At 35.9% G+C, this 24,200-nt stretch overlaps 1 protein-coding gene across 2 annotated transcripts in view; it reads left to right on the top strand.

Moving 5' to 3' along the window:
* The window catches only part of LOC128246589 (sacsin-like), a 50,898-nt gene extending 30,856 nt beyond the window's left edge, over nt 1-20,042 (top strand). For both annotated transcript variants that reach the window (XM_052964855.1, XM_052964856.1), the window contains exons 7-9: nt 109-14,087; nt 14,662-14,758; nt 15,072-20,042. In XM_052964855.1, coding sequence (XP_052820815.1) covers nt 109-14,087; nt 14,662-14,758; nt 15,072-15,262 — 14,267 coding nt within the window. In that variant the 3' untranslated portion in view covers nt 15,263-20,042. The remainder of the gene's footprint in view (nt 1-108; nt 14,088-14,661; nt 14,759-15,071) is intronic.
* Nucleotides 20,043-24,200: the final 4,158 nt, after the last annotated feature.

The following is a 24,200-nucleotide window of genomic DNA, read 5'->3' as shown; positions in this document are numbered from 1 at the left end:
TGGTTATACCAGCATCCGCTGTAGTTGTTACATTTGTTGTTTTGTTACTTTTATATATTAATACAATTATTATTATTATTGCGTAACCCTTTCACATATCTTTTACAGGCCTTTTTCAACTAAAGCACCTAGACACTACCGAAGTCGTCGAGTTAATCACTGAAGCACTGAACCACTTTGACGTCCACTGCGGTGAAACTGTGCAGAATTCAGAAGTAGAATGTTGGATAAAGGATCTTTGGACGCAAATCATCTTGCCGAGATGGGGAAGCAACTTGTTTGCATTTGAAAACCTCCCAATATTCCTGGCAAGTCAGAGGGACGCAACGCTGCGTTTGGTAAGCTTAAAAGACTTAATTATGATTGCCCCTGAGTTTGAAGACAAAAGAAAAGAAGAATGTATTGAACAATCGTTTTGTTTATTCGGCGTCACCATGATCTATAAGTTACAAGATTGGTGTAACGATCCTCGTATCAGAGGTTACATTCTACCCAAAACATCTGAAGGCATTATGTCTGCCATGGAAAGTGTAAGTGTTGAGCGAACCACAAAGTTCAATGAAGATTCGACAGTCTGTCAAAAAGACTGTTTACGGGAATTTCTTTCTGAAATATTCGAAAACAAAACCATACCAATTGACTGTCAGTCAAAGTTGAAACTTTTGAACATTTTCACTGAGTCCGACCTAAAGATCTCGGAGCACATTTCAGCACAGTCTTCCAACGACGTATATTTCATTGACAGTTTCCCTGTTGAATTTCCTATGCCTGTGTTATTGGCAAACTCACAAGCTGAATTATCTCTTTTGAAATCCTTGAGAAAAAATGCAAAAACAACGAAAGATATGATAGTGTTTGCACTGCAACACAAGGAATACTACAGTACCGACGCTCTTCAGAAGCTTATGTTTTGGTTGCTGAATAATCCACTTTTTATAGAAGACGACACAATCTTGAAGCTATCTAAGCAAACGGCATTCCTGACGACAGATGAAAATATGACTTGTAAAGCATGCGAACTATTTGATCCCAGCGATGAGGTGCTCAAGAACATTTTCCATGCAGAATCAGTGTTTCCTGTTATCAAAGACTTGAACAGTTCTATCTTAAGTAATTTGTTTCGGATCGGTTTAAAAAGAAGAAGTGACATAACGAAAGAAAACATACTAACGTCAATTGAACAGGTAGAACGTGTGGCCAAAGAGAAGTTTGAAATGGCAAGGTGCAAGTCAAAGAGTCTTATGAAGTTCTTGAATGAACATATTGAATTAGTTCCAGTGGAAGAGAGCAAGTACAAACACTGGGTAGTTGTAGATTATAATGATGAAACATATCCGCAAAATATGCCGCTAAAATCTCGCGGATCCAACCATTTGGTGTCTCCTGATTCCATTGTATCATCGGAATGGGTAAATTCCGTTGGATCAGTCAGTTACGTTCAAAGCTGCAAGGAGCTGCGACAGCTTGCCAGAGTTTACAACTGGAACAACACTCCAAAATGTACCGACGTTATAGACCATCTTTCAAATATAATTCGCGAATTTCAGCCTCGGTATAAAACAGATTGCTTGAAAATGATTACAGATATATACAAGGATCTGTTCGAGCGGTCAGTAAAAAGTGATAATATTTTCGATGAAATTAAGCAGAAATGGGACCAGACATTTAACAATGGCCTGATGGCATGTGTGTGGAATGGATCGGAATTTTCCCCTATTTCAAATATATACATTGATTCGCAGGAGGGTGACGTAGACTTGCATCATTACATGAAACTGTTACCAAGTGAAATGAATGATGTTCGTGAATTTTGCTCAAGACTTGGTTGTCAACTCAGGTTGGGACTCGAAACCTACTTAAAAGTGTTATCAGAAATCGATACTGACAGTAAAAACGGTACACTTAGAGGACAAAGCGAGACTCTAAAGATAGCAATTGATATTCTGAATATCATTAATGAACACTATTCGGAAGAGACTGAGCAAGACACTGTCCGAGAACGCTTGCTCTTTCCGATCGAGACATCGAACCAAATCATATTACACCCCGTCGCAAATTGTGCATTGAATGATCTCGGAAGTCACTTCGACGAAAATCCATTCGACGACGACGAAGATGTTCATTTCATACATCCTAAAGTTCCAGAATCAACGGCCAAAGGGCTTCGGGTCAAATCGGCTATGCAACAGTTGCTCTCCTCAAGTGATGCATTTGAAGAATGGGGACAAGAAGAGCCATTAACACGACGAATACATACGCTGTTACAAGATGGTTACGTTGAAGGCCTGGCAATAGCTAAAGAACTTCTGCAAAACGCTGACGATGCGGGTGCAAGCAAGCTGTTCATACTTTATGACCAACGGACGAATGGCGACCTTAAGAATAAGCTATTAAGTCCTGAACTAAAACAGTTTCAAGGTCCAGCGCTGTGGGCGTTCAATGATGCAGTTTTCAGCGAAGAAGATTTTAAAAATATAACGAAATTGGGTGGAGCTACAAAAGAAACAGATGCGTCTAAAATAGGAAAATTTGGACTTGGGTTTTGTTCAGTGTATAATGTTACAGATGTGCCAAGCTTTGTATCAAGAGATAGTTTCGTCATGTTTGATCCTCATATGACACACCTCGGCAAGGCATTGCCCGGTAAAAACCCAGGAATAAGAATTAATTTCAAAAACGAGAGAAACAAGCGAACTGTTCAGAGGGTGAAACATCAATTTCAGGTGTTTGATAATATTTTTGGTTGCGACCTTACTGGTGTCAGTGAACCGTTCTTCAACGGAACGTTGTTTCGCTTACCTCTTAGAGTAAGAGGCAGTGAAATCAGCGATAAGGTTTACTCTGAAGACAGCATGAAACAGCTGCTTGGGAAAGTGATCGAAATGGCACCAAACATGTTCCTCTTCAACCAGAATGTAAAGGAACTGAAGATATTTCAGCTAAATAATTTTGAAAGGCCAACAGAAATGAAATTGTTGTTCGAACTTCGAACAGAAAGGGTATGCCTGATTCCAACATCACTTGGCGACATTGGCATTGTTGAGGAAACAATTAGACGAAAGCAGAAAAACGATCTCAAGTCTAACCCCCTGAAAGTAATACAGAAAATTTCTGTGTCTTATAAGTCCCACAAAAACATACCAATGGGTACAGAGAACCACGTTACAGATAAAAAATGGATCGTGTCGTGGGCAACTGGTGTTAAGGAAGCTACACTAGAATTTGCATGTAAAGATGATGGCGCGTTACCTCTTGGTGCTGTTGCAGTTGAATGTGCAAAATGTATTGATGCGGACATTGAATGCTTACCAATAACCGTGTCCAATGCATCTGACAGCAATCCTGATGGAAAGTTTTTCTTCTTTTTGCCGCTTCCAATTGCAAATAAACTTTTCTTTCACATTAACGGACAATTCACGGTTACATCAAACAGAAGACAACTTTGGACGGTAACCGAGGATGACACAAACAAATCGTCAGCTAAATGGAACGAGTACCTCATGTCAGATATCATTGTTGAAGCACTTGTGCATTTATTTGAAAATAGCCACTTCCAACCACCGAACGAATCCCAGTTTTGGCCTGCTCCAACAGAACATGATGAACTTCAAAAACAGTTTGTAAGTTCTTTCTACAACAAAATTTCACACGAAAACAACAGAGTGTTCTGGGTCAAGGGAAGTTCATATTCGTTTTCACAAGTTGTGCTTATTGACCCGGAGCTGCTAAGCATTAAAGAGGATTCCGTAGGTAACATAGCGTTTGAAATGCTACAGACACTGCTTAATGAGAAGATACTGATTTCATTACCGGCAAATGTGCAAAAGGTCTTTATTACAACTGCTGGTGAGATAGTAGGAGAAAAAACAATTACAAAATTGCAGTTCATCATCGACTATTTCTTGCCAAACATAACGCGTTTTGGTGGAAATTTTGAAATAGAGAAAAAAAGGGATTCTGTTACGCGATTTATCTTGAATATGGTGTCATTGTCATCAGAGGTCCGAGACAACGTCTGCAGAACTGCTTGTATTCCAACAGAACCACATACATCACTTAAATTGCCATCAGACCTTGTATACAAACAGTCCAAGATTGCTGTGTTGTTTGACGTAGATGATGAGAGATTTCCATCTGAGCCTTTTCATGAAATATTGTTAGAACTCGGAATGATGAGCAATATAATGCCAGATGAAATATTGATAGAAAGAGTGAGATCTGTTTGTTTAAAGAAGTGCTCTCAGTGTGCATATGAAAGATGTTTTCATTTAATGGAATACCTGGAAGATAATACAGTAAGTGAGACATGTATAGAACAAATGCAGACAATACCTTTCCTGCCTGTAATGCGCGTACCAGATGACTGGACTTTTTTATGGCATGGCTGTACTTTGAACGCTGTAGGACATGCATGTGAAAGGCATACAGATAACAAACAATCTTTTGCATTTTTAAAACCAACAGAAATGTTCATAAGTGACAATGCTAATCTTGTCGGATGCCATTCTTTCGTTATCGAGCAGAACATATTAAAGCGTGTTAGTGATGAACTTCAAACTAAGCTCGGGTTGAAGAAGTTAAAACCCAATGACATAAACCTTGTAGTTGACCAATTCAAGCTCATGTCGAGATCGAATGTCTTTGATGTCACGGAGTTAGGAGTTAAACCGCTTTTAAATGTGTACAGTTTTTTAGAGAATTACTTCAAAGAAAACGCCGATCATTCCGCGTCTATTACAATGACACTTAAAACAATGCCAATCGTGTTGATCGAAAATAAATTTGTGTCGATAAAAGATGTTGCTAAGTGCCATTCTGTGGACTGCAAGCCTTACCTGTATGGGTTAAACGATTCTCCTATCAGCAGATATGGCAATTTGTGCGATGTGTTGAAAATCAAAGACGACTTTAGCGCCAATGATATTCTAAACGTACTTGGTGTTCTTCAGGAAAAACACAATGGGGTTGCTTTAAAAGAGCAAGACCTTGGACTCGTCAGGCGTTTATTGGAATGCCTTCATTCTGTGCTTAAAGACACCAATCGGGATTGGAAATATTTCGACGAAAAAGATGAACACATTTTTATGCCAGATATTGATAAAATTCTGAGGTCAAGTAAAGAGTTGTGCTTTGACGAGTTTAATTCGACAGATATCAGTGATGAGGATTTCTTCTACGTTCATACGGACATTCCAGAAACACACGCAAAATTATTTGGCGTTAGATCCATTAAGCAACAGCTCTTGTCCGAAACAGACGCATTTGAAGACTGGGGACAGGAGGAACCACTCACTAGACGCCTCAAAGTCTTATTGGAAGAGGGGTATGTCGATGGATTTTCTGTTGCAAAAGAGCTGCTCCAAAATGCTGACGATGCAGGGGCATCGAAATTGTACTTTTTATATGACGAAAGGACAAACGAATCAAAATGTTCATCATTGCTGTGTGAAGAGATGAAACATGCTCATGGGCCTGCATTATGGGTCTATAACGACGCAGAATTTTCTGATGAAGATTTTGTGAACATTACAAAACTGAACGGCGGTACAAAAAAACTGGATACAAGAAAAATTGGAAAATTTGGGCTAGGGTTTTGCTCTGTTTACAATATCACGGATTTGCCTAGTTTTGTGTCTCGACACAGCTATGTAGTTTTTGATCCCCACATGCGATATATCCATTCAATCATAACAGGCAACAGTCCAGGACTTAGAATAGACTTTTCAAAACCAAAGAATGCACGTGTGATGTCTCGAATGAGAAACCAGTTTGAAATATTTGACGACATATTTGGGTGCAACATAACAAAGCAAAAACAACCGTTTTTTAATGGTACTTTGTTTCGACTACCTCTACGGACACATTCGAGTGATATATCTGAGCAAGTATATGGAAGAAACGAAGTGATATCCCTCTTTCAGAAGATACAAGAAATGGCACCATTGATGTTCATTTTCAATCAAAACGTTAAAGAATTCAAGTTGTATCATATGACAAAAGATGACGGCGTTGATTACCGAGAGGTGTTCTCGTTACAAAAACAGTCCTTTATTTTATCGGCAAATCCAAGCATTAACACAAATGTTGTTGAAGAGGCTTCAAGAATGAAAGAAGAGCTTGAACTTGAAACATCATCACTTAGGGTATTAGAAAATGTTCGCATTGATGCAACGACTCTCGAAGATGATCAAATTAAGTTCTCCTCAAGTGTAAAATGCTTCAATTGGATTGTTTCCTGGGCGACGGGAAATAGCAGGGCGACCTTAGAAATCACAGGTAAAGAAAGAGGATCCCTTCCAGTTGGTGCGACAGCAATTCCTATTGAACACAGTTTGAAAACTCAATATCTGACTTTAGCAGAAATGATGAATACACAGGAATTTAAATCTTTGGATATCGGGCAGTACTTCTTTTTCCTTCCACTTCCAATCGAGAGCCCATACAAATTCCACATAAACGCACAGTTTAGTGTAACATCAGACCGGCGACATTTTAGAACTTCAACTCAAGATGATATTGGAATATCCACATATGAATCCGGAAATTGGAACAAGTGTCTTATGTCAGATGTTGTAGTAAAATCTGTACTACTTCTTCTTGGAGGATTAGGTAAGGCGGCGTATTACCTTTGGCCAACGGACACGAAAGGCGACCTTGAATCCGTGTTTAACGATTCATTTTACCGGCATTTAATTGTGGAAGGGGAGGATTTCAAAGTGTTTGAAAGCAATGGAAGGCTTCTAGCTTTTTCAGAAGTTATCTTCTTAGATCCCGAAATACGTAACAACAGTTTGGTTGGACAAATAATGTTTGAGTTTATTTCAGGGATATGCACAGAAACAAGTTTGGTGGATATTCCTCATAGCATTTATAATGTTTTGGTTACAACAAATGAGGATGTTGTTAAAGAGAAAACAATATCATACAAACAATTTGTTAAAGAATTTTTCTTACCAAACATTCACGAGTTTGAAGACAGTGACACGAGAGATATTATCATGTGTTACGTTCTTGAAAATGATTTAGATGATGAACTAGAACAATGCATCAAAACTACTGCTTGCATTCCTGTTAAACCAAACGGAGAGCTGAAACTCATATCGGACATAGTTCAGCCCTCTGCAGGGGCATGCATATTTGAATTATTCGTAGAAGAGGATGAACGATTTCCAACAAAACCGTACACAGAAGAAACAATTCTACTGAAGTTAAAGCGACTTGGTTTGCTACATGATCGTCTTCCACCAAATTTGATTATTGACCGAGCACTATCAGTTACTAAGAAAAGAGAGGTTTGCGCTGTATGTGCCGGAAATCGGTCAAAAATGCTTCTAAATTATATTGATAAAACTATGCGAGGAGCCAATCAAGATGATCAAAAAGATGTCGAATCGGTTTCAAAGGAATTAAAAGCGATTCCGTTTATTTCTGCTCTGCCTAGACCCTCCTACTGGTCGTTTCGATGGTCAACAGACAATTGTGGAGGAAGTAGGATTTGCTCTGAACATTCTGATAAAAATACAACGGTAGTAAAACATTTGTTTTGCAAACCGACAGAAATATACAATTATCATTCAAAACATCTTGTCGGCTGTCATTCGAAGGTAATGGAAGTCAAGTGTTCAAAGGCTTTACATGACGGCTTAGGGGTTTTAAGCCTTGATGAATTAATGAATGATTCAGATGTGATACTTTTACTTAAAGCCCAACTTGAGGCAATGCAGGTATCTTTCCATTGTACGAATTTACAAGATAGAACAGTGGGGTGTGTTTCTGATGTGTATAAATGTTTAAATTCACGTTTTCATATTCTACAAGAAGATCAGATACCAGAAATATTGGAAATGCGTACGATGCCCATTATTTTTGTGACTGATCGCTTCATTACATCAATGCAGATTGCTAGAAGAGTTTTAGCAGATTGTCGACCATATTTGTACAGTCTTAAAGACAGCCCAGTTAGAAACTTTCCTGTTTTGATTTCTTTTTTGCAAATTAAAGACAATTTTACTCCTTTCGATCTCATTAAAACATTGAGGACATTTTATGATGATAAAAAATCTAAACAACTTGCAGACGAGGAATTGGCTCAGTGCAAAAACCTTTTTGAAGTTCTTACCCACGAAATGAATCTGATGAATATTACAGCAAAAATATTTGTCGACAATGAATATGAAGTTTTTATTCCGGATGAAGACAAAGTTCTTTTTCGAAGTACCGAGCTTTGTTTCAATGATTTTGATGCAGCTCCGAAAAGTGATACTATGAGATTTGTCCATGATGGCATTCCGAAAAACGTGTGTAAATCAGTAGGTGTGAAAAAGAAAAAAGTGCAGATATTCGAAGAATATACCAATGACTTTGAAGATTTTTACCAAGAGGAGCCTTTAGTTACGAGAATAAAGAGTTTAATAGATACCTACCCTTTAGACAGTGGTATATTTAAAGAACTACTTCAAAATGCAGATGATGCTGGAGCGACCGAGATACATTTCATTTTGGATGGTGACATACATCCGTGTAAAAATATATTTTCAAAGAAAATGGAACCTCTTCAGAACCAATCCCTTTGTGTGTACAACAACAGTCAATTTAGCGAAAAAGATTTGATTGGTATTAGAAAACTAGGACAAGGCAGTAAAGACGACGACCCATCCCAGACTGGTAGATATGGTGTAGGCTTCAATGCTGTATACAACTTGACCGATACTCCCTCTTTCTTGACGAAAGGAAGTCTGGTTCCTGATGGGGAAGCACTTTGCTTTCTCGATCCTCTTGCTCAAGTTATTCCCGGAGTTACTCGAGAAAAACCTGGAAAACAGGTAAAGAATGTGCAGTTTTTTCGGGATCATTATTCGAATACTTTAGATGGTTATCACGAAGCCCATTTTAAAGAAAACGAAGGTACAATGTTCCGATTTCCTTTGCGAACAAAACCATCTGATATAAGTGAACAACAATGTAGTTTCAAAACAATTAAAGCTCTGCTCGAAGAATTTAAGATAAGCTTAAAAACTGCTCTACTTTTTTTGAAAAATATCCAATCATTAACGGTGGGCGAATTCAAAGGGAATAGATATACCGAATCATACAAAGTCTGCATAGAAATGAATGCTACTTGCAGGGAAACTAGACGCTCATTTACAGAAAACTACCATAAACTTTGTCGTTCTTATAAAGAGGACAGAAATGCCGTTTTAGAAGCAACACCCTATTTTGCTTTGTACAAGGTAGATATCGTTCTAAGACATGGATCATCTGAAAAAGAAAGCTACACTGTTTCACAAGCATTGGGATTTAAATCTAGGCCATCTGCTGAATTATCCAAACGCATTTCTGAGCGAAATATTGGAATGATGCCAGTTGCCGGTGTAGCATGCAGAGTAAGAGACAAGAATACCCGTATTGCACAAGAAACCGGGCCAATGTACAATGTGCACTGCTTTCTACCCTTGCCAATAGATTCAGGTTTGCCAGTATACGTTCATGGTTACTTTGCACTGGATCACGAGAATAGGCGGTCTCTGTGGCAAGAAAAGGAAGACAATGCATGTTTTAAAACAATGTGGAATACCTATCTTATACAAAAGGTACTGTGTCCAGCATATGTTAAACTTTTCGATGCTGTTCAAGATGAAGAAACAAGGGGCATAACAGACTTTCAAGAGCAAAACAAGGTAAAGGAAGTGGTCAATTATGTAATTGGTCTACTTCCTCGTGTAAAGGATGTTGAAGGGGACTACTGGAAAATGCTTACAAAAGCTGTATTTCAAGAATTGGCGAATGAATATCATCATTTTTTGCCGTATTTCTTGAACAAGATTGTTGAAACTTCGTACATTTTCCGCACTTCGAAAACAATCCATAGTTCCTTGTTTTGGCTTTGTCTGAAGGGTAAAGATGATAAATTTCCTGCATATAACAGTGAAGAACCAAACAGCTGTAAAGATTTTTCTAAATCACAGAAGAACGCTGTATGGAGAGACATTGGAATGAAAATAGTATGTGTAGATAAAACAGTACAAGAAACGATGTTGGAAGCAGAAGTACCCATTGATAATGTAACACCTGAGATTGTCGTGAACTTTCTGGGCTCGTATGATTTGAATTTTAGAGACGGATGTACGATAAAAACTGGCGTTGAAATCGCACGCACTTCGTTAAATACAGTTGAAAACTTAAATTTGCTTATCAAATATATAGTCATTAAACCCAAACATGTATCAAGGAATCTTAGCAGTCTTCCGATAATGCTTTGTGAAGATGGCATTTTGCGTTGCTTAAAAGAAGGAAGTATTTTCATTACAAGTTTTTCAGATTTTTTTTATGAGCACAGATGTTTATTCATTCACAATGCAGTATACAAAGAACACAAAGAGAAGTTTAGAGAAATGATGCAGTACGATTCATCAACATTAAAAGAATTCACTGCCAACGATTTTAGCGTACTTGCCAAACAGTCGAGCCTTCTCACTCCTGAAATTACAAGATACATACCATGGGATGAAGACAAGATATCCTCTAAATGGTTGAAAAAATTCTGGTTGTTTTTCGAGGATTGTGTGACGAAGCAAATGCATATGAATGAGGAAACAAACAAAGATGAATGCATCGCTGAGGAAACGAACAAAGAGGAATGCGTTGTAATTATCTTGAAAGACATAAATGAGTTTGCGCTCGTGCCTATTATACAAAGCGATGGTAAAAAGCTATGTGCACCAAAACTGCTTTATTCTTTGATTGATATTGGATCGTTTTCACCGGCAGTTGCTACGGTGTTTAGCAAACTTGACATTCCTTCGATGAGCAGAGGTGATGTTGGTTCGATATATGGACATGTTTGCGCGAGGGACTGTCTAATACCAGCTATGGCAAGGAGTAGTTGTGCAAACAGTGTTGCTCGATGCCTTAACTTTCATAAGGATAAACTGGAAGCTACTAGCCCATCTGTAGATGACGCTAAACTAATTCTAAGATATTTTAATGACCATCTCCCAATCAGTAACGACAGCAAAGAAAGACTGAAATCATTACGGCTATTTGCAACATACACAGGTGATGTGGTTACTTTGAAAGATGCTGAACGTACTTGTTTGATTCCAAATGCAATGCCAAAATGTGGAATAAAAGAAATCCTCAAAGGAAGCAAAGTCCTTCTCATCGAAAAGGATGATACTCTTGAAGCCTTAATGAAAGAACTTGACGTAAAGGAAAGAAGTATATTAGATGTTTATATCGATCATATTTTGCCAAATCAAAGCCAGATGGCTAGAGTGGATTTCTATGAACACATTCAATTTTTAGGGCGCTATATAAAAGAACATGAAGAGGCAGAAAAACAAAGAATTGCAACGATTATTCAAATATTACGAACGTCACCGTTTGTAGGAACAGCAGATGGCCTTAAACGAGTACAGGACATGTTTGACGATGAACATCCGATATTTGCAATGTTTTGCAAAGTTACTGAATTTTTGCCTATTCCACTTCGAAACTATACTTTACGAAAACTAATGCAGCAACTTCATTTGAAGATGGAAATCAAGCTAGAACATTTTATACGATTTGCATCAGAAATAGAAATAAAATCAAAGTCATGTGGAGTTGATAAAGAGGTGCGTGAGAAATCTAGTTTACTTCTGTCACATCTGTGCAATATGCAAGATGATTTTTTCAGAAGCAATTGTATTGGCGAATTGCTTGACATTCCTTTTGTTGAACCCTACATGGTTGATAGAAAGTATATTACCCTAGCTGATAGCGCTTCAAGGGGAAAACTAACACCGATACGTGGAATGGTTCGAAACGAAAACTGGATGATATGCTGGACTTCGTCATTGATATTTCCTTTCGGATTATCGAAGAAAGCTTCATCTTTTCTCCAAATTCGGGATATACCTTTGTCCGAGCAGTGGATTGCTCATTGCAAAGCTATTGGAAGAAATATACTAAAAGTTTTACAAAATCCTTACAAAATTCATCAAGAGGATATCAAATTTGTGATGGAGTGGATTTACAAATCCGTTAGCTTTTATGAACAAAGCATTGACCTCAAGACTGTTTTTCTTGACACTCCATTGATATTCCTTCCTGATAAATTGTTCATCGTTCCGGCAAGAAACATTGTGCTGCAATGTCAAGGTAGTGATGAAATTCCACCGTATGTTATGAATGCGCCAATCTACTACGGAAAATATTTTGACGCCTTTTTAAAATTAGGTGCATATCAATCCACTGCTGTAGTTTGCTATTCCACTGTACTGTCACAGCTTTCACATGGAGAACCGCTAGAATTACCTAAGGATTTGTCAGATGCAAAATGTGCCATGATGAAAATCATCGATTTGCTATGTTCTGAACCTTCTGAAAGTATTCAGTTACATGAGTTGTTTCTCCTTTGTGAAGATTCAGTAATCAGAGCATCGACTTGTACCATTGTTTCGGACACTTTATATTACAGATATAGATTAGAAAAAAGCCATATATCGATTCCTTTTGTTTGGATATCGAGTCAACATTCTGAATTTAAATTAAAAGGCTGGTTTGAAAAACTTCCACGCAAAATTAGGCCGCACTTTTTATCTGAAGTTGTTAAAGAGGATATTGATACTTCAGGAAAGGTTTTTGTTTCTAATGAAATTGTGAACGCAATGGAGAAACACATGCATTCCTCTTTGTTTAAGGAATATGTATTAAGACTGGCAAGACATGAATATATTAGGAAAAACAGTGTCGAGTGGGATCGCGAAATGGAAGATAGAATAATTAACAGAATAAAAGCATTAGAGATAAAATGCACTCAGGGAATTTATACCGTTTTACAAATGTACTCGGTGGAATCTGGACAAAAACAAAACCTACAAACAGTGTCAGGAACAGAATTGCTGAAATCAATTCATACACACTATACAGATAAAAAAACGGAATTATTTGTACAAGTCTCTGCTGGAACGTTATGGATTGGAAGATTACGAGAATTTTTGCTTAAATTCATCAGAAAAATATCAGAAGGTGTGTTTGACGATACGGAAAGGGACCTTATAATGTGCATACTGGATCATTCTGCTAGACGAGAGGAATTTGAAGAAATTTTCGAACATTCAGCTATTTTACCATATGATGTAGATTTTGAGCCTGATCCTATATCTCCTATTCCAGGTACATTTGTTCCAAAACATTTGCACAAATACTTGGACAACAGTTACGGGGTAATTCATGACTTCGAATACAAATTTATTGCCTACTTAGTTGAAGATCCGGCTCTTTGTGACGATGACATAGAGGATTGTTCACCAACTTATATTTTTGTGAAAGTGGTCAAAAGGGTAGAGGAGACTTCACAGGAGCATGAACTAGTGCAAGAGTACGAAATAGACAGCGGGGAAGAGGAAACATTCATAGTAAAAGCGTATATGTTGTACAAATTTGTTCGAAAAGAAACAATTAAACTCTCCGATGAAACAACCGTTGTTATATACGATAGAGAATCAAACGATGCTTCGTTTATGCAAGAACGATCATTAAAGGATATTTGCGTTGAAATAAGACAAATACTGATTGACGCATGGCGTAGAAACGATATCGAACGCCGACATATTATAAAACGCTTAATGCTGAAATGGCATCCGGACAAAAATCCAGATAAAGAACAATTAGCGACAAAAGTTTTTCAGTACATCCAACACTGTCTTCGAATACTCGAAAGTGGTGAACCAATTCCTGAATATAAAAGTGAAGACGAAGATTTTGTGGATGGAGGTCGATCCTCTAGCTCTACTGGCGGGTCATCTTTCTGGCACGATCGATACTGGGGAAGATACAGAAAAAGTTACAATGACGACGATTGGTTTCCACGAGGAAGAAGAGGAGGAGGTGGCGGAGGAGGAGGAGGTGGTGGTGGTGGAGGCAGGCGATACGAGGACGACCCATTTGCGGATTTTTTTAACGAAACGGATAAAGAACCGTATCACTTTTACAGCGAGGCCAAGCGCTGGCAGGACCAGGCTGATTCGGATCTTCTAGAAGCAGAGAGAAGTCTACGAGACTCGGAAGCTGCTAACAATTGGATTTGCTATAAAGCACACCAGGTTTGAACGTTTGAGTGCATTTTTAAATGTTAAGAAGTACAGTTCAAATCAATATTAAAACCTATCAAGGATTTTATTTGCTCATGTATAAAGATGTCATTTCATCCAAACTTTTAATAAAACAATGTGGGTTTTTCTTTCAAATATAAAGGAAAGAAAAGACTATCTAGTAAAACTTTCACTGCTATTGCGCTTCCTTAATTGTTCACGTACTCTTTTGATTGCGTTCATATTACGATGAACGCAAGTTCTTCGGAATACCTCTGAACTTAATGATAAGACGTTTGTTATTGGTCAATTGACGATTTATTGCGTTAAAATGTATGTGACTTCTATACATCAATTGACATTATCGACGCTGCCGACTCTTTCAGCAAAATTGATATTACGTTCAATTATGATGGGAACGTCATTTTTCTGTTTTGTAATTTGTAGTAAATGTTTGCTTAAGGTAAATACAATCGTTACATAGTTTAGATTTGCAGTTGATCTGTGTTTTTTATTCTCCGATAAACCGCAATATTAAAACATTCATTCCTGAAACAGTGATAAATGTGTTACTTTAATGTTTCAGGCAGCAGAAAAATCACTCAAGGCAGCCTGGTACGCCAAAGACGCGAACAAAATTGGCAATATCAAAAACAGTCATGATCTGGCTTGCATCGCCTCCGGTATGTACAATTCGTATAAGCATATACGCCATGAGTAAACACCTATGCATTGAGGTGGCACTTGTACTTTACAGCATTAGTTGTAACTTGAATGAGATTGATAATAATTATTGCAGTGTGAATTACAAAGTGGTTCACTAGCAGAACATCTATTTTGCTGTTACCGCTTAATACATATTAATTATTGTAAGTGTTACCAGTTTTATTGTCTTACCCAGTTATGAGTTGGGTACCTAGTGAGAAAAGGCATTTTACGTTATTCTAAAACAGACTACAGTTTACATTTTATATATTATTGTATTTTCTACTTCAGGTCTTGATAATACATTGCTGTCGCTCGCCGGACAAATTGTCTTCATTTCTGGCTACCATACGCGCATGCGCTACCCAGATACCATGCATGGTACGATTCCTGCGCATGCGTACTCGAGACCAAATGCAGACATGTTGACTTCCCTCGCAAGGTCTATCATTGCGCATGTGCGAAGTAACTATCTGAGGTAATACCATTGAGTTAATGGTGAGCACATGTGATGCATGAACTTAATGGTCTGCTTCATGAAAATAAATGTGGTGTTAAATTGTCGAACATTTCTTTGAAATTTCTTGATATTATTTTAAAAACTGTTTTCCTCATCTGAGTGTATGTAATCCACATTACTATCCTGGTGCACATGCTTTTAACTGTAGAAATACGGGAGCCGAATGTTGAACATGAGTTATATAATGAATGTTTGAAAAAAAATGCATGATGAACAGTTTTCTATGTCTGATTATTTTGTTGTTGATGTAAACATGTTTAATATTGATTTGTTGTAAATAGTTACCTTGATAACATGTTTTCATTAAAGTTTTAAGCTAGATGACAAAAGACAAAAGTTTTGCATTTGTGTATAATGTGTGTATATAATTTAATTTTAATCACTTTGAATATTAAAATACAATAACATTTATTACTTAAGCGATGTAAGTGAACCATGAAACTAGAAGTCATTATCGTATTAATTATCTTGTGTCATGACATTTGATTTCATTGGAGCTTCAGTAGTTCTTTTGTAAATAATGCAGGTAATGATAATCCCTATTTTAAAACAACTGTGTTTTTTTTCTTCTCTTTTTCTTTTTTATTCATGTGATTGACAATTTATGGACATTTTCAAATGAATCTGACATGTGTATGTTGTACATAATTGTCTATTAGTTGAATGAGATATAATGCATTTGTAAAATCATTTGTCGCTCATATAATAAACTTTTATTTGAGTGATAAGTTATGCACATTGGTACAATTATTTTTCTGATATAAAATACCAAGTTTTTGAATGGACTTCTGTGGTGTATAATAACACCTATTATTTCACTTACACTTTATGCACATTTTATGTGTTGAATGATTTGTCGTGTATATATTTACCACCTTATTTCAATTGACAAATTATGCACTCTTTTATCTAGTCACTCTTTAGCGTGTATATTAATTATTATTACCACATGCTGGTTGATTGACAAGTTCCTGCCTTTTTATCTCTAAAGTTACATTTGTTGCATATAATTGCATATATTTTTAATGGTGTGTAAAATTTTAATCTTCAATACAAACTAATCTAATTATTTCATTAATACCTCTGTAGTGTCAGTATGAGAAGTAAACGATTATTTTTGTTTGATTTTATATTGATTTATTTTCAGAGGTCTTTGATTGGGATGTTATTCATATTAACTTTATTTTGTCGATTTTAGGTCCTTGATAGTCCAAGGTACTGATGAGAAACCTTAAATGGCAATATTGTTGTTTTGTTTTATCTTATTATGATTGTATGTAATTATGACCATTAACGATACCATTGTCTGAATATTTGTTGATTGATATATGTTGATTGTTTTGATAGCGAGTTATTGACCGTTTTTCAGATGGAATATATCTTCAGTTAGGATTTAATGTGTTAATAGTTTAATACTAAAATGAAAGATGTCAAAACGCTATCATTATAAACTGACAGAAAGCAGCATGTAGTATAAATATTTGTCCAGTAAACTGTAAACAGATCATACACTCTACATCACGTAATTAGTGGATATACTTAATTCACTTTAGTTTATTGTGCATATTTAATATTAAAATAATCTGCTCTGTTTTCGTGTTACGCAGAACCGCACGTGTATTTTTGTACTCTGTGCCAGGTAACAGTACGTGTTGTATAAATGTTCTGTAAACTGTAAACAGATAATAAAATTTTCTATAATAATCATTAATTTTATTCTTCTGTTCTTCAGATTTTTATTATAAACGCTTAATCGTTTAATTGTTATGTAAAACAGTTTGTTTTCGTGTTAGGCTGGACCGCAAGCTATTTTTCTGTATTGACTGACAGAAAGTAACTTGTAGTATTATTACTTGTCCAGTAAACTGTAAACAGATCATATAATTTACATCACGTAAATAGTGTATATACTTAATTCGCTTTTGTTACTTCTGAATATGTAATTTTAAAATAGATTATTCCGTTTTCGTGTTACGCAGGACCACACGTGTTTCTGTACTCTGTGGCAAATAATGGTACGTGTTGTATAAATGTTCTATAAACTTTAATCAGATAAAATAATTACATTTTATTATTATTTTCATAATTCTGTAATTCAGCTTTTGTTATAAACTCTTAATTGTTTAATTGTTATGTAAAACAGTCTGTTAGGCTGGACCGCATGGGGTTTTTCTGTATAAATGTTCAGAAAACAGCATGTAGTACTAATATTTGTCCAGTAAACTGTTAACTGATCATACAATTAATGTCACGTAAATAGTGGATTTACTTAAACGACTTTTGTAAATTGTGTTTATGTAATATTAAAGTAATCTGCTCTGTTTTCGTGTTACGCAGAACCGCACGTGTTTATCAGTACGCTGTGGCATAAAACAGTACGTGTTTTTATAAATGTTCTGTAAACTGTAAACAGATAATATTACTGTTATTCATATTTGATATAAACTCTTTATCGTTTAATTATTATGTAAAACAGTCTGTTTTCGTGTTAGGCTGGACCGCATGGTGTTTTTCTGTATAAACGGTTAGAAACAGCATGTAGTATTAATATTTGTCCAGTAAACTGTAAACAGATGAATTATTTACATCACGTAAATAATGTATATAGTTTACACACTTTTGTTAATTTTGTATATTGTATGTTATTATAATGTTGCTCTGTTTTCGTGTTATGCAGAACCGCACGTGTGTATCTGTACTTTGTGACCGATGACTGTACATGTTGTATAAATGTTCTGTAAACTATAAACAGATAGTTTAATTATTTATAATAATTATTTTTAAAGTACTGTAATTCAGTTTTTGTTTTACATGCCAAATCGTTTAATTGTTATGTTAAGCTGTCTGTTTTCGTGTTAGGCTGGACCGCATGGTGTTTTTCTGTATAAACGGACAGAAAACAGCATGTAGTATTAATATTTGTCCAGTAAACTGTAAACAGATCATACAATTAACCTCACGTTAATATTGGAAATACTTAATTCGGTTTTGTTAATTCTGGATATTTGATATTTAAATAGTTTGCTCTGTTTTCGTGTTACGCAGGACCGCACGTGTATTTCTGTACTTTGTGACGGATACGGTACGTGTTGTATAAATGTTCTGTAAACTGTAAACAGATAATATAATTATTTATAATAATCATTTTTATAATACTGTAATTTAGTTTTTGTTTTACATGCCAAATCGTTTAATTGTTACCTAAAGCTGTATGTTTTCGTGTTAGGCTGGACCGCATGGTGTTTTTCTGTATAGACGGACAGAAAACAGTATGTAGTATTAATATTTGTCCAGTAAACTGTAAACAGATGGATCATTTACATCACGTAAATAATGTATGTACGTAATACACTTTTGTTAATTGTGCGTATTTAATATTAAAATAATCTGCTCTGTTTTCGTGTTACGCAGGACCGCACGTGTATTTCTGTTCTTTGTGACAGAAAACAGCACGTGTTGTATAAATGTTCTGTAAACTGTAAACACATACTATAATAACCTTTTATTATTACTTTCATAAAACTGTAAAACAGTCTGTTTTCGTGTTAGGCTGGACCGCATGGTGTTTTTCTGTATAAACTTACAGAAAACAGTATGTAGTATTACTATTTGTCCAGTAAACTGTTAACAGATCATATAATTTACATGACGTTTAAAGTGGACATACTTAATTTACTTGATTATTGTGTATATATATATATATATGTTTAATCAAAATAATTCACTCTGTTTTCGTTTTACGCGGGACCACGCATGTAATTCTGTACTTTGTGACAGATAACGGTGTGTGTAATATAAATGTTCTGTAATCTGTAAACAGATAATATTATTACCTTTTATAATATAGTCAATCAGTTTATGTTTCAAATGCTTAGTAATTTCATTGTTATATAAAACATTCCGTTTTCGTGTTAGACTAGACCGCCTTTCTGTTTTATCAGTATAAACTGAAAGAAAAAGGCATGTAGCATTAATAGTTGTCCAGTAAACTGTTAGCAGATCATTTAAAAAAGAGGACATATTTGTTTTACTTTTGATCAGTTCATTTTAAATTAGTTAGCTCTTCGTTTTTTGTTACACTGGTCCGCACGTGTATATTCATACTGTGTTGCTGATAACGATATGTGTTATATAAATGTTCTGTAAACTGTAAATATTTTATTTAAATACCATGCCCTTGTTACTTGTTTTTATATAAAATTACCAAGTATACTGTGAATAAGTTAATCTTACAATCGCTTTATCGTTTTATTATCATTTAAAAGATATGTTTTTGTGTAAGGCTTGACTGGTCGAATGTTTGTGTCACATTAATTTACTGACAACAGTTTGTAATACTGTATAAATATTTGTCCAATTAACTGTAAACAGTTAATTTACCTAACAACACTTAAATAGTGGACTTATTTTACTTGTGTTTGTTTTCTGACATGGTCAGCTTTTCTTTTAACTTGTGTCATTACTTCGGACTATTTTTTATTTTGTTTTATTTCACTTGACACTATTGTATACTGTTTGCTTTTTGTGTAGATTAATTAATTAGCCTGTTTTACTCTATATTTTCAAATGTATTTGTTGCTGATCTATAAACACATGAAAACGCCGAGTGCGAATGTACGACGTTGTGTATTTGCACGTTGTTATCGATAATTGCGTATGTATGCAGTGTGTGTTTGCTTTGTGTTTAATTGTTATTTTCTAAAAAGACACAATTATATGAATCAAATAAAATATCCCCATGATCTAGTATTTGTTTTAATCATAACGTTTATATGATGATGATGATGATGATGATGATGATGATGATGTTGACGAAAATAACTGGTGATGATGATGATGATGATGATGATGATGATGATGATGATGATGATGATGATGATGAGAATGATGATGAGAATGATATGTTTGGTTAATACCTGAAAAATATTTAGGGGTGTGAAATGCGTATTTGGTAAGTATCATTCTGAAAAACCGACTGCGACTTATTTCAAATATTGAAAATAAATAAAATGGAGGGCTAGTTTGAACTCGCCATTGTTTTAATAATTGATTTAAAAATGCGAGGAATTTACTGTTGTCCTCGACCTTTTATGGTGGAATAAGGCATACAATCTCGAGGAAACTAATTGATTCACTCGGCGTCGTTTGAAAATTGACACTACCGGTCACCAAAAGCTGCATATTGTTTAATAACACGAAATTTGGAAGCTCTAGCATCTCACAACATAAGCAATAGGACTTATTCTTTTAAACCTCGTTTTAATGGATGCCATTGGTCTACTAAAAGAGTTTGTTCCAGATTTAAAACCGTACCTCCTCCCCTAAGGTGAACTCTGAAAGTATGTTTTTTGTCATTTTCGGTCAGTAATTATGTAAGTAGGTCGCGTGTATATTTCACGGCGCTTAATGTTTGGTATAAAATGAGAAATATTAAACACCACTTCGAGTACTATGTCATTATAAGGATCGGTCAGTCAGGCCCCGAAGGTAATAAGTAAAGGACTAGCTGGTCTTTATTATGCCGTATGACCCTCCATTGAGCATACTATTTGTTCGTTGTACTAGAATGCCATGCCGTTGTTTGCGTGCAATCGTCTTTTACTGATTGCATAATAAAATAGTAGTCAAATCTCCCTTTGTTGGCAAATGATTTATTGTCACATCCACAAAAAAATCCGACGTTATTTTTCGTAACTCAATTATTATTTAAAGGTTCATATGCATGCATGCGTCAGGAGACGATCAGTATTTGTAGAACGGTTAATTGTCCTCCGGCTACCGAGCCGTTAAAACAAGGTCGCTCGAGGGCATACAGTTACGACTAAAATCTAACCGAAGGGTCTCCCTATGAGGCCCACATATATGCTATGCCTCTACGGTCCTGCTTACTTCAAAGAAGGTTAAGCCACTGAAAGCGATTCAGCTCAGTGCTTCAAAATCCACATATTCGCATGCCTCCAGATGACAATGTTACTCACTCAAATATCTAAAATACATTTGGAAGACCTCGAATTTACCAAATGTTTCAAAGTAAATGTTTTGAGAACAAGCCATTTCTTCTCATAGCTCATATTTATCTGATGTTGAGCACATCAGTGCTGATATTCTCTAGCGTCTTGAGTCTGAGTTTACGACTTAAGGTCATAAAACTGAATTCTAAAATGTTTCAAAATATCTATCAAATAACTAATTTTGACAAAAGACGTTTGCCTGAGCGTAATATAGATTATTTGTACCAGATAAAGTAATTGTTTACTTACTTTGCTCCTGTAATAGCATGTTCATAACAAAATTGAAATCTATATAATATGGGCCAAGAACAATCATAAAAGTGGTATAGAATTGATCGTTGTGAACCCCGGTACTCTGTTACGTCTACACACCACAAATATTACTAAGTAGAGCGGATAAGAATACTGGTGGTATCCGACGATAAACACTTTTATACTGATGAAAATGTGTATGTGCATAATGTTTGTTCGAAATCATGTAGAAATCATTATGTCTGAATATGTCTGACCTGTTGTAATAATACATGTTTGGTGGAAAAATGATTGTTCCGGAGGCCATTTATCAAAATAACATATAATTCTACTATTTTTTTAATAAATCATGACATAATCTGCTAATAAATATATTTTTTTAAAAATGACAGAGTTCACCATTTTTGACTATGTGGCAAATTGAGAAACTGGGGATGCCAAATTCCAGCCGGAGCACCAATAATCAATGATTTGTAACAAGTTTTCCTGCTGATTCAAAGACATAATTGTATGAAGTTGTTTTATTTGAACCTTCTGGCGGGAGTCCTCCTTCGTGAATTTTGGACAATATGGGACAAATCGCGGCGCGACTAAGAACTCAAAATCACGATATTAGCCCCGATTTGCACTGACTAATCCTTAAGGCGTAACTCGAGAGGAATCGGGAGAACTTTCTTCTGCCACGACGATGAACCGATTATTCTACGATGAGAGTATAAATCCCGACATTAGAATATAGACATCAACTATACACTGTCCAGTACCATGTTTATATCCTTACCCTACCATAATACAGCCGCAATATGATCTGCTTTTCAGTAGTTATTATTTGTTGACTTTAGTACATACACCGCATAATATTTGAGGTGATTTCTGTGGCCATTACTACTTTCATAGTCACAGTCACGATTAGGGCCACGATCACCCTCAATACGCACTAGTTTCACCAATGGCACTTTCACTGCCCCCCTGGGGTCCACGATCGCCCTCAATACGCACTAGTTTGACCAATGGTACTTTCACTGCCCCCCTGGGGTCCACGATCGCCATCGATACACACTAGTTTGACCAACGGTACTTTCACTGCCCCCTGGGGTCCACGATCGCTCTCGATACACAATAGTTTGACCAACGGTATTTCCACTGCCCCCTGGCTCCAGTTTCATCTACTACAATTATTATCCTGCCTAGACTGAATAACCTATAAACTACGGCCACATTACGATAGAAGACGCTAACAACACGGTTGTACAAACGCACTTGGCGTGGTGTTTGTTGCTGCTACGATAATATCCAAGCTCCAACAACTAACGTAGTAACCATGAGAAGTCTTACGTAGCTAACGTTCAGACGCTACGTTGCTGCTTCGACAATGTTGTGTGAACCATGGAGGTAACGCTTTCGATTGTCACCTAGTTGTCGTGTATTGTTTAGACAATTCAAGAGTATTGTCTTCGTCAATCGTGCCTAAGAGAAATCGCAATGAATCAATTGAGATATAGTGAATTTTTCGTAGCAAAACGTTTAATTGGTCATTTACAAATAATTTATAGTATATTTCGGCGATCGTTTATGAAATATAATCCATAGCAGGATACTGTTTATAGTGTTTTGTTTAGTGGACATTAATATACGAATCATTAAAATGTAATTAAATTATTGATTTAAATAAATACAATCAGCATTATGTTTCGAAGAAATATATATTTGGAAATCACTAAATATATCCAAAGTATCAAATAGAAGTCTTAGATTAGTTCTCATATGGTAAAAAAATCATGCACATTTGTAAGTGAACTACCATTTAGGTACATTTTTGTTGTCATTCTTGAGTCCGTGTTAAAGTTGTTATGGTCCTAAATAATCTATTGATCAAACAAACGATATTTGTTAAAAAGGTACAAAATAGGGACTAGTTGATTTCCGGCCAAATGTAAGATGTACAACTTTTAGAGAAATTCGTCAATATCAGACATTTTGTCGACCATCTTCGAGGGCAAATACGAAACCGGTTTAACGGAACCAAACAGTGTTACATCTAGGATGATTTATGAAAACGTATCAAAGCGAGTTAAAGTTCATATAAAATTTTACTATTTCGGACATTTGTCAGACATTTTGGACGCCATTTGTTATAGTTACGTGTTTTTTTTCTTAATATATAATGACACATTTTCTACATTGCAAAACTAAAGTTTGCATGATTTGCAATCAATTGAAATGTCAGGTGGACAAAGGTTTTAAAAACGACTGCATTATAATATTAAAAACTGTCGTTAAGTTTTTATATTGCAGATACAATAAAGAATCCATTATGTTTCAATACGTCAAATCATAACTACAACATTTGAATTTTTGATGACAGTTTGTGTTGGTTTTGAAAAAGATCTCAATTGTCGAGATATCAAAAACAATTGAAAACTGATAAAACGTTGAAGCATTTATTTCAAAACCTTTGAAAGGCACATCCACCATTTCATTTCTATGGGAATAAGAGCCGGAAAAGTCGATATTTCGCCGCCCGAAAGTAGCAACGGTGGTGGTGGTAGTGGCCGACAACTCGATGTAACGATGGAACTCGACAAAGCCTTCTAGAGGTAGCGTTCAGAATGCCGGATATAGCCGGCCGCCCGGTGC

The sequence above is a fragment of the Mya arenaria genome, chromosome 9 (assembly GCF_026914265.1).
Source record: "Mya arenaria isolate MELC-2E11 chromosome 9, ASM2691426v1".
Lineage (NCBI taxonomy): Eukaryota > Metazoa > Mollusca > Bivalvia > Myida > Myidae > Mya > Mya arenaria.
This window is presented reverse-complemented; position numbering and strand designations above follow the sequence as displayed.